The 12,007-nt window shown below is 42.6% G+C and overlaps 1 protein-coding gene and 1 non-coding gene across 2 annotated transcripts in view; both read left to right on the forward strand.

Moving 5' to 3' along the window:
• The first annotated feature begins 215 nt into the window (after positions 1-215).
• TOMM20 (translocase of outer mitochondrial membrane 20) overlaps positions 216-12,007 on the forward strand; it is a 19,643-nt gene continuing 7,851 nt past the window's right edge. The window contains exons 1-3 of the mRNA XM_023216229.1: positions 216-623; positions 7,223-7,269; positions 10,010-10,091. Coding sequence (XP_023071997.1) covers positions 503-623; positions 7,223-7,269; positions 10,010-10,091 — 250 coding nt within the window. The 5' untranslated portion in view covers positions 216-502. The remainder of the gene's footprint in view (positions 624-7,222; positions 7,270-10,009; positions 10,092-12,007) is intronic.
• On the forward strand, positions 1,290-1,424 carry LOC111545341. Its single transcript, XR_002732409.1, has one exon. It is a non-coding gene; the product is annotated as a small nucleolar RNA SNORA14 (small nucleolar RNA).

Consider the following 12,007-nt stretch of genomic DNA (forward strand, 5'->3'; position numbering starts at 1 on the left):
TGGATTGTGGCAACTTGAAAGTACAGTTTAATTCAAACAAGTCACAGGCTGCCTGTGTTAGACAAGATGAAGCATTCGCAGTCCGGGACCCTGCATCCTTGTCTGCCACAAACAAGGGTGTCAGCTAGTCTTCTGAGTACGTGCACGCCAGCAACGTGCCCGCCTCGTTACAGCATGGTCCGCGGGTTTAAAAAAAAAAGTGCGCGGTCACGTGCAAATTCCCGACTCCAGTGCGTACACGAACCGGCGCACGAGCATCGGTGGCGTGGCCCACTGCGCAGGCGCAGGAGCCGCGTCCGGACCTCTGCTCAGGCACTGTCGCAGACTACCTCGAGGCCCTTAGTTGACTGGGGCCGGAAGTGGCGTGTGCTCTGCCTTTCCGAGTTCCTGGCCCGTGGCCGTCGGGTGTGAGCTGCGCCGACCTCTCTGAGGGTTCGTGGCCCACCGCTCCTTCGCCGTCCCGTCCCTGCCGCCACCGTCCACGCTCAGCGTCGTAGAGAAGATGGTGGGTCGGAACAGCGCCATCGCCGCCGGTGTATGCGGAGCCCTTTTTATTGGGTACTGCATCTACTTCGATCGCAAAAGACGAAGTGACCCCAACTTCAAGAACAGGCTTCGAGAACGTGAGTCGGTCCTCTCTTCCCTGGCCGGGCCTGCTGCCTCCGGCCGTCGCCCTCCACAGGAGGGGTCCTTGCAGCCCACCCTCCTGTGGGCCGCCCAGGGCGACCGCGTGGTGCGGCCCGCAATAGGCGATGGCGCTGGCTGCGCCGCTCTGGGGGCACTACTGCCCGGCAGGAATTCCCTCCATTTTGAAGGAAGGATTTTTCCTGTTTTGTTTTTCCCAAACACTTTAGCCGTGCAAATGCATTCTTGATTTGTGTTACAATCTCGGGTGTGTATGGCGTGGGGAGGAGGTTGTCTCTTTTTTTGTCGTTCATCTTTTTAAACCTCTACTCTTAAAAAAGTCGTGCATTTTTGTCGCAAATTTTAGTCTGAGGCTAAATCCGCATGCTCAGTGCAGTATCATTGTTGCATTTTTTTTTTTTTTTTTTGAGACGGAATCTCGCTCTGTCGCCCAGGTTGGAGTGCAGTGGCGCGATCTCGGCTCGCTGCAACCTCCGCCTCCCGAGTTAAAGCACTTCTCCTGCCTCATCCTCCCCAGTAGCTGGGATTACAGGCGGCCGCCACCACGCCCAGCTAATTTTTTGAATTTAGTAGAGACGGGATTTCACCATGTTGGTCAGGCTAGTCTCGAACTCCTGACCTCAGATGATCCGCCCGGCTCATTGCTGCATTCTTAAACCCTCTTGGTAGCTTCGTGCTAAGTGCTTCCAAGATATGAGTGAATGCTATAGAAATTGCAGGGGAGTCCAAAGGGCTGCGCTTCTCCCGTGGCTCAGTCTTATTTCATACCTGCGATATCTTTTAAGAGAGGTCTACAAGAGGGGAATCGTGTCAAGAAAACCGTTGTGATCCACCTTGAGTTTTGGGAGAATCTTCATTTGCATCACCGAAGAGCAAATTTGTTGGAATAAGAAATATTTTTGTAGCTGATCTTGGTGGTTCAGCCAAATTAATCTTTGAGATTAAAATTGATACATAAATTACTAAAGTCCAAGGTGTACAAAGAAGGGATTATTGTTTATTTAAGTAACAGGGGATACGATTTAATTTAGCTATACTAAGTCATTTGAAGCGTTCAGTAGCCATGTGTGAGCAGTGACTCCAGCGCTGATCTTACTAGCGCTTAGAATCTGACATCTAGTTCCAGCTTTCTTATGTTTTAGGAGGGAAAGGATATAGACAGAATTTGATTTATGACTAGGTAGACTAATAGAATACTGTGTTGGATTCAGACCCTGAATTTCTAGGGCCAGGTTAGCGGCATAATTTGGGGTTTCTGAATCCTAATTTCCGTAGTTGTAAAATCAGGTAATGCCACCTGCCTCTTGTTGGTCTTGTGAAGATTGAGATGTTTGAATTGCCTCCCACCTTTCCTGACATGGGAAATGCTCCTCCATAAATGCTAGTAGTCAAATTTTGCCTTCAGGTTATTTTCCTGTAGTTGCCAAAATGGGTGGCAGCTGGGGGATTTGGTACAAATGCAGAGTTATAAAGAATGGGTTAACCCTATCGTCCCTTGGAAACCCTGAAGTCCTGTTGCAGAAACAAGAGCTATCATTTTGGACAAATGGAGGAATGTTATTTCAAAACTTCTCCGTCATTTTCAGTCTAAAAATTTTTTTTTCTGGCCTAAGCAACTTAATGATTACAGTGAATTACTTAGCTGCAGCAGTAACTTTAGGCAAGTAACTTCAAGCTTTAGTTTTGTCTTTTTAAAAATGGTATAGTGTAGAGTTTTAGTACTGTTTCTCACACATGGTAATTGATGAATGCTAGAGATTTTTGTTGTTGTTGTTTGTTTGAGTCTCACTTTGTTGCCCAGGCTAGAGTGCAGTGGGGTGATCTCGGCTTGCTGCAACCTCTGCCTCCCGGGTTCAAGCAATTCTCCTGCCTCAGCCTCCTGAGTAGCTGAGATTACAGGTGCACACCACCACACCTGGCTACTTTTTGTATTTTTAGTAGAGATGGGGTTTCACCGTGTTGGCCAAGTTGGTCTCGAACTCCTGACCTCATGATCCGCCCATCTCGGCCTCCCAAAGTGCTGGGATTACAGGCGTGAGCCACCGCGTCTGGATGAGATTTTTTTATAAGTAGAATTATTTTGTTGTTTGATGTTTTTGTTATCAAGTAGAATTTATTTTATTTTATTTTATTTTCCTTTTTGTGGAGAACGGGGTCTCGCTGTATTACCCAGGCAGGTCTCGAACTCCTGGGCTCAAGCTATCCTCCCGCCTCTGCCTCCCTGAGAGCTGGGATTACAGGCGTGAGCCACCGCGCCCGGCTCAAGTAGAATTTATTTAGAATAATCTTGTAGTCTTGTTTAAAGGTAATTGTGGCCGGGCGTAGTAGCTTAACTCTTGTAATCTCAGCACTTTGGGAGGCCAAAGGTGGGCGGATCACCTCATGTCAGGAGTTCGAGACCAGCCTGGCCAGCATGGCTAAACCCCCCTCTAATAAAAATACAAAAATTACCCGGGTGTGGTGGCGCACACCTGTAATCCCAGCTGCTTGGGAGGCTGAGGCAGAATTGCTAGAATGTGGAAGGTGGAGGTTGCAGTAAGCTGAGATTGCCACACTGAACTCCATCCTCGGGGGACAGAGCAAGACTCTGTCTCCAAAATATACGTGTGTATGTATCTATTATCTATCTATCTATATCATATATATATATAAACATAGGCCAGGCACAGTGGCTCACGCCTGTAATCCCAGCACTTTGGAAGGCCAAGGCAGGTAGGTCATGAGGCCAGGAGATCAAGACCAGTCTGGCCAACATGGTGAAATCCCGTCTCTACTAAAAATACAAAAAAAAAAAAAAATTAACTGGGCGTGGTGGCGTGCGCCTGTAGTCCCAGCTACTTGGGAGGCTGAGGCAGGAGGATTGCTTGAACCTGGGAGGCTGAGATTGTAGTGAGCCAAGATGGTGCAACTGCACTCCAGTCTGGGTGACAGAGCGAGACTCGGTCTCAAAAAAAAAAAAAGTGTAATTACGTGACTGGCTGATTTTAAAAACTGGGGTTACTTGGCCTTTATGAAATGAAATTTATTTCAGTTCAGTTAATTTTGGGTTTTTAAAATTAATTTTTTTTTTTAATTTTGAGTTCTTCTAAGTCTTATTTCCAGTAGAATATTTGCATTTGCAATAAAAGAGCAGTTTCTCACATAAGGCGTGTAGCTTGTAGCTTGTTGGCTTTCTTCTTTTTTGTTAAGAAGAGAGGCTTAGGCAGCCAGGCACAGTGGCTCATGCCTGTAATCCCAGCACTTTGGGAGGCTGAGGTGAGTGGATTACAAGGTCAGGAGATCGAGACCATCCTGGCTAACATGGTGAAACCCCGTCTCTGCTAAAAAATAGAAAAAATTAGCCGGGCATGGTGGCGGGTGCCTGTAGTCCCAGCTCCCTGGGAGACTGAGGCAGAAGAATGGCGGGAACCCGGGAGGTGGAGCATAAGAGAGGCTTAATTGTTAAAAATGAAGGTTGAGGTTAAATTTGGGATCCTAATTTATTTAGACTTTTTGTCACCTGTTAGCAAAAGCAGAGTATCAGGATCCTTGAAGCATAGTTTTTATCATTCTAAATTATGAGTAAATTAAATGTAATTTCCAAATTACAATGCCAACTGCAGGTGCATTTCACTTATATGGGACAGATAAAATGACATGTAAAAAATATATTAAGCATCTTATTTAAATGAATAAATCTTGGAAACATTGAGTCAAGGCTTGATTTTGCTCATTGTTAAATTTCTTTATGGTTTTTCAGTTGATTACCATCTCTCCCTTTATCACAGAGATACTGTATTATACTATATCTGAAAATATGTTAATGTAGCAAGTTAATTGTATCATGAAACTAAAGCCAGAATTTTAATCTTATTGCTAAAAATGTAAAGCAATTAAGAGATCTTAAAATTTGGTAGCTGTGTCAGTTAAATGTATTCAGTGGCAATCACACACTCCTCCCCACCTTATTAAAAAACCTTACGACTAAATTTCACTTTCCTGGGTTTCATGATCAGTTTTGTCATTTTCTCTAAATTCTGGTTTAGCAGATTGTATGTCTCGTACAATTGATCCCGCAAACTTGGCACATTCATTTCTGAGGTGCCTTTTGTTTTGATGGTAATAATGTCTTCTCCACACTATTAACTATGGAGGCAGAAGAGAGTCATGTTTCAAGTCCAAAAGACTGGGTTTGAGTTGCCATTCCACCAGTAAGTAATTGCGACCTTGATACATTTTCTCATCTGGAAAATGGGGATGATAATAGTTCCTGGTTTTTGGCTTTTTGTTTTTGTTTGAGACAGAGTTCGCTCTGTTACCTGTGCTGGAGTACAGTGGCACTATCTCAGCTCACTGCAACCTCCACCTCCCAGGTTCAGGTGATCCTCTTGCTACAGCCTCTTGAGTAGCTGGGACTGCAGGTGCCTGCCACCACACCCAGCTAATTTTTTGTATTTTAGTAGAGACGGGATTTCACTGTATCAACCAGGCTGGTCTCGAACTCCTGACCTCCAGTGATCTGACTGCTTTGGCCTCCCAAAGTGGTGGGATTACAGGTGTGAGCCACTGTGCCCAGCCATACCTCTTTTAGTGTTGTGAGGATTAAATAAACTAATAAACATTTAGAACAGTGTATGGCATGTAGCATCTAAAACTTAGTGCTTACATGCAAGTGTTCCTTGTCTTCACGTCCAGATCCTCTGAAGTCTTCCATTTCTTTTCTAGTTTTACTGCGTTCCCTCTAGTACAGGTTCCAGTGTAGACCACAATATTTAGCAATTAGATATTGTTGTCTGGTGTCACTCATTATTTTCTGCCTTAAGAGAACAAAAACCCATAAGCAAATGGAGGGTCGAATTATGTTCTTTGTCCTTTTTCCCCACAGTTAGTTGTGCAGTGATGAACACTTAGGTAAGGTACTTAAATTAGCAGTCTTCAAATTAATACATAAGATCAACTTTAATGCATATTTTTTCTGTTGAAATGGCTAGAATTGTATTTAGGCCTTACAGTGGTAGCACTCTATTACGGGAGACGAGTGGGTATCTGATGCTGGTGTGATGAAGTTGAGTTTATGAGGGTTGACTAAGAAAAGGTACCTTGGCCGGGCGGTGGTGGCTTACGCCTGTAATCCCAGCACTTTGGGAGGCTGAGGTGGGCAGATCACGACGTCAGGAGATCGAGACCATCCTGGCTAACATGGTGAAACCCTGCCTCTACTAAAAATACAAAAAAATTTAGCCAGGCATGGTGGCAGGCGCCTGTAGTCCCAGCTACTCGGGAGGCTGAGGCAGGAGAATGGCGTGAACCCAGGAGGCGGAGCTTGCAGTGAGCTGAGATGCACCACTGCACTCCAGCCTGGGCAACAGAGTGAGCCTCCGTCTAAAAAAAAAAAAAAAAAAAAAAAAAAAAAAAGAAAAGGTACCTTGACCATAGTAAATGAACCTTCTGTCTGCAGGTAGGCAGACCTCTTTTTTGAGACAGAGTCTCGCTCTGTTGCCCAGGCTGGAGTGCAGTGGCTCTATCTCGGCTCACTGCAACTTCCGCCATCCAGGTTTAAGTGCTTCTACCGCCTCAACCTCCCGAGTAGCTGGGACTACAGGCACCCGCCACCGCACCCGGCCAGTTTTTGTATTTTTAGTAGAGATTGGGTTTCACTGTGTTGACCAGGCTGGTCTCAAACTCCTGACCTTGTGATCTGCCTGGCTCAGCCTCCTAAAGTGCTGGGATTACAGGTATGAGCCACTGCATCCGGCCCTCAGACCTCTTTAGTCATGCATTGAGGCTTGGATTTGTAGAGTGCTTTAAGGTGTTCAGAGGACATTTGTTTGTTTCGTGGCTTTTGTTTCTCATTGTAGTCTTCTAAGATTAGATAGACCTTATCTTGGGAGAGTGAGAGATTTGTATAAAATCACCCAGCTAATAAATATTAGCTAATAATAAGTATTGGAGCCTTACATTTTCTTGACTATGTCAGTAGTTACTCTATGTCATTGGTAGTTTTTAATGATTATCATTTTAGGGGTAGTCCTCCCTCAGTATCCTTGAGTGATTGGTTCCAGGCCTCCCCTGGATACCAGAATCTTGAGGATGCTCAAGTACCTTTAAGTGGTATAGTATTTTCATATAACCACCATATGCCTCCAGTCCACTTTAGGTTTTTTTTTTTTTTTCATTTAAGAATGCCAGTTTTCAATATTCCGTAAAGATATAATCTGGCATATTTCAGTAATAAAACTCCCTAATACTAGTGGCGTAATTCTTACCCCTGTTACATGTCCTATGTTGGTTGGAAGAGGCGGACTTGATCTGCTTGTTGTAATTACTTTAGAAGTCCAGCTGTGGGAGCTATATCCGTCTTGTGAATTGCTAGATCTTCTGCACCAGAGGGAAGGAGAACGCTCCAGTGCAGTGTCACATTGCCTACAGCTCACTGACCAGACTATTCTTATGTCCTTGATAGATCACAGGGAGGGATAGATTGCTAGAGTTAGAAATGTTTTGCAAATGGAATTAATGACTGCCACAGCAATTAGAATTCTTTTCATTCCCATTTTTATAATGACAAAATGTAAATATAACATTACCTTTCTTGTAGGAAGAAAGAAACAGAAGCTTGCCAAGGAGAGAGCTGGGCTTTCCAAGGTAATAGTCTGGTTTCTGTTTAAATTATATATTTTAAAGAAATATTATTTTAAAATCTGTAATTGGAAATGTAATTAAAATGTAATTGGAAAAAGCTGGTTGATACTGCACTTTGCATTTTTATTTTAAAATACAGCTTATTTTTAGGAGTAGGTGAATAACATAGTTCCACTGACAATTATCAGGTCCTTCATTATTTCTTTTGCTGGCCATAACAACAAATAGCTTACTGTGTGAACAATAATTAAGGAACAATATGAGGGCCTCAAGACATTTGCACCAAAAGATGAAAAGTTCCTAATCAGGTGCTTCAAAATGATGCAATATTACACTTAAGATTTAATTTCCTTACTCTAGCTTCCTTTGAAAGAACCATGGGTTATTATTTCAAAAATTATTCAAGATTATTCAAGCCCACTGATCCAGAATCCCACTGCCCTGACAAATTTTTGCTTTGTTCCAGTACACAGTTCTGGATATAAAACTTGTAATTTATTTTTTCTTTTCGTAGATCCTGAGTTCTTGATTATTTTTAATGACTACGTAGGTTTATCTACTTGGTAAAAAATGTTCTGTTGGGCCGGGCGTGGTGGCTCAAGCCTGTAATCCCAGCACTTTGGGAGGCCGAGACGGGCGGATCACGAGGTCAGGAGATCGACACCATCCTGGCTAACACGGTGAAACCCCGTCTCTACTAAAAAAAATACAAAAAACTAGCCAGGCGAGGTGGCGCGCCTGTAGTCCCAGCTACTCGGGAGGCTGAGGCAGGAGAATGGTGTAAACCCGGGAGGCGGAGCTTGTAGTGAGCTGAGATCCAGCCACTGCACTCCAGCCTGGGCGACAGAGCCAGACTCCATCTCAAAAAAAAAAAAAAAAAATGTTCTGTGGTGTATGTAAGTAAATTAAGTACATGTTAATCATTGTGTGTGCAGCTTTTCCTTTTTATTGAGATGAGTTCTGTTGTCTGGGTTCTTAGGACTTAGATTACTGGATCATTAGTGGTTCTTTTTAAAGCAAGTTGAGACAAGGACAAATTAAGTCAACCAGTATGTTTTGTGATTTTGAAACAGTTGTGTAAACACAGCTGGTTGACTGGACATGGTAATAGTGAAGTGAAAATGGGAGGAAACTACTTCGTTGTTCTAGTAGGTTCAGACTACGTTTCTGAAATGTGTAATGTGTTTATTATGCTTTTGGTAACTTATATTTTTAAGGGCATAGGAAAATGGATTGAGACATGCACCAGTATGTATTTTTAGATTCAGGAATAGAATTAAATTATTGCCATATGCTGGGATAGTCCGTGAAAGATGTCTCCACTTTCAGAAATTTAAATTGTTTCACTTGTGTTGGCTAGGCTAGTAAGAGCATGTACAATGTAATTCAAGTACCAAAAACTTGCACTATTAGAAGTTTAGGTTGGTTTTCCTGCTTTTTTTTTTTTTTTGACGTGGAGTGTCACTCTGTCACCAGGGTGGAGTGCAGTGGCGTGCTCTCGGCTCACTGCAACCTCTGCCTCCCAGGTTCAAGCGATTCTCCTGCCTCAGCCTCCCGAGTAGCTGGGACTACAGGTGCATGCCACCACACCCAGCTAATTTTTGTATTTTAGTAGAGACGGTGTTTCACCATGTTGGCCAGCATAGCCTCAATCTCTTGACCTTGTGATCCGCCTGCCTGGGCCTCCCAACGTGCTGGAATTACAGACATGAGCCAGCGCACCCAGCTACTGAAGTGTAGGTTTTCAAATAAAAATGGCCTTTTCTTTGAGACAAGGTCTCACCCTGTCACCCAGGCTGGAGTGCAGTAGCGGTGCAATCACAGGTCACTGCAGCTTCGACTTCCTGGGTTCAAACAATCCTGCTTTAGCCTCCTTAGCAGCTGGACTATAGGCATGGGCCACCATGCCTAGCTAATTTTTCATTGTTTTGTAGAGAGAGGCTGAGGTAGGAGGATCACTTGAGTCTGAGAGGGGAAGGCACTGAGCTGTGATCACACCACTGCACTACAGCCTGGGTGACAGAGTGAGACCCTGTCTCAAAAAATAGTCTTTTAGATGCATGTAAAATGTAGGCTGGGTGCATTGGCTCATACCTGTAATACTAGCACTTTGGGAGGCCAAGGTGGGTGGATCATCTGAGGTCAGGAGTTTGAGACCAACCTGGCCAACATTGCGAAACCCTATCTCTACTAAAAATACAAAAATTTAGCTGGGTATGGTGGCGGGCGCCTGTAATCCCAGCTACTCGGGAGACTGAGGCAGGAGAATCACTTGAATCTGGGAGGTGGAAGTTGCAGTGAGCTGGGATTATGCCACTGCACTCCAGCCTAGGTGACAGAATGACACTGTGTCTCAACAACAACAACAACAACAAAAACCAAATCTATATAAAATAATGTTGAATCATAAGGACAAATTGATTACAGTTGTATAAAAATCTACAATAATGGCAATCCGAAAATAGTGTAAAGTGCGTAGATGGTATAGATTTTGCACTCTTTTTACATTCAAGTTAGAGCTTTCTAAGAATTTTTCAAATAGAAACTCAAGTTTTTTCTTTTATTTGTTTGAATGTAGATGAACTCCTAATTCCTACAAGCGTTGTTCAGGAGTAAAGTTCTTCTATCAGTTTTTTTAGAATGATTGATTGGGTTTTTGTTGTTTTATTTTTATTGATATCTGTGTATTGGTTATATCCCCTGGCATAATTGTGGTGTCAATTATTAAATATTTTATTTCCAGTTACCTGACCTTAAAGATGCTGAAGCTGTTCAGAAGTTCTTCCTTGAAGAAATACAGCTTGGTGAAGAGTTACTAGCTCAAGGTAATAGTCATGGAAGTGCTAAGGAACTGGGTAGAGTTTTTCTCAGTGATAGAAATTTATAATGATAAGGGATTTTGTTTGTGTAATTTGGCTATAAGAAAAGGTACTCCAGATATCTTAAGACAAGTTTTTAGGCACTTAATAATTGGAAGATTATTTTGTGTAAGACTGGCTCTAGAAAGAAATATGCCTCGTGGGATATTGTTGTCCATAATATATTTTAAGTGAGTTTTAGGTTTTCTTGCTATATCGTATGATATAGAAGATATAATAAGATTTTACAAATGAGGTTCTCTTACTCGGAAGTAGTTTCTAATGTATAGCCATAGTGCGACATGTAAATAGTAACTGAAGGAATATGAGCTAGGAATATACTCCTCAACTCCTTCATCTAATCTTCAGATCTTTTCCAGTATTTATAGGAAGGAATGGCTAATGTAAGGTCCCAGAGAAGGTTAATTTACCTAATCAAGGTCACACGGTGAGTTCATGACCCCTTATTTCAGAACCAACTTGTTATCTGATCCAGAATTTAGCCTTTTCATTACATTGTACTTCATTTATTTCATCAACAGTGCTAAGAAGTTTCTAAAAAACATTCTGTCAGTCTTTAAAGTTCAGCTCTGAAATTGAAATGATCAAATTGACAAACGTGAGAACCATAATTTACTCAGTAATCTCAAACGTAGATTTGAAGTAGTTGCTATCATTAATAAAACTGCAGTCAGGTATTTTTAAATTCTGATTGCTGTATCAATAGATTTAGATAGAATTTAACTACATGATGTGGGGCATTTGTGTGTTAATGGGTTTTTGTTGTTTCTTTTATGGGAGAATTTAATCCATTGAAAATGGTGGTAACTACCTTTTTATGTCTCCCCTTTGCCAAGAAATACTTTTTTGATATCAATAGAATTGCTCAATTAATTTGACTTAAAGTCACAGTACTCAAATTGCCAACAGACTGGGAAGGGTTAAAAATCATTCAGTAGGAACAGACATGGTGGCTTATGCCTATAATCCCAGCACTTTGGGGAGCTGAGGCAGGAGGATTGCTGGAAGCCGGGAGTTTGAGACCATCATTGACAACAAAGTGAGACCCTCATCTCTACAGTAAATGAGAAAATAAGCCAGGTGCCATAGCATGCACCTGTAGCCAACTACTCGGAGACTGAAGTAGGAGGATACCTTGAACCCAGGGGTTTGAGGCTCCAGTGAGCTGTGATGGTGCCAGTGCATTCCAGCCTGGGCAACAGAGTGATATGTTATCTCTTAAAAACTGTATACATAAAATCTGTAACTGCAGAGGAGTACAAGATAGGCACCAATCAGGAGACATTTCCAGGTCTCCTATAGGCATCACACTGCAATTTCTCCATCAGTCTGAGAGAGAGGACCCAGGCATTGGGGAAAGGGAAAGCATTCCCCCTCAGTGCTAAAGCAGTGCTGCATACTGAGTTGCTCTGCTCCTTGCATCGTATAACACTGGGTTTGACCTTCCTATGCTGATAGATGGATTTTATATATTCTTGATGCCATTAACAAAAGATACCACTTATGATTTGACCGTCCAGTCAGCAAAAGTTGTAGCAGCATCCACTTTGCACAGGAAGGGAGCTCAAAATGAGAAGATCACTGCACTTGAGGTTGTGTCAGTGTGTCTTCTACTACACTTGAGGTTGTGTCAATATATCTTCTTCAGCATTTTTGCTAAATCTGCAGATAAGATAATCAATAGTGCTAGTTCAGAAGAGATGTAATTATGGTATGTATTCAGAAGCAGGAACTGACTTAGCCAATCTTTTGATTACTATAATTCTAAACTGACCATCAGTGGATCACTGTGCAGCCCTGTGTCTGATCTCTTGTGATGGGTATCATTACATCATCATTTCAATATCTGGGAAAGGAATTGG

This window comes from Piliocolobus tephrosceles, chromosome 1 (assembly GCF_002776525.5).
Source record: "Piliocolobus tephrosceles isolate RC106 chromosome 1, ASM277652v3, whole genome shotgun sequence".
Taxonomy (NCBI): domain Eukaryota; kingdom Metazoa; phylum Chordata; class Mammalia; order Primates; family Cercopithecidae; genus Piliocolobus; species Piliocolobus tephrosceles.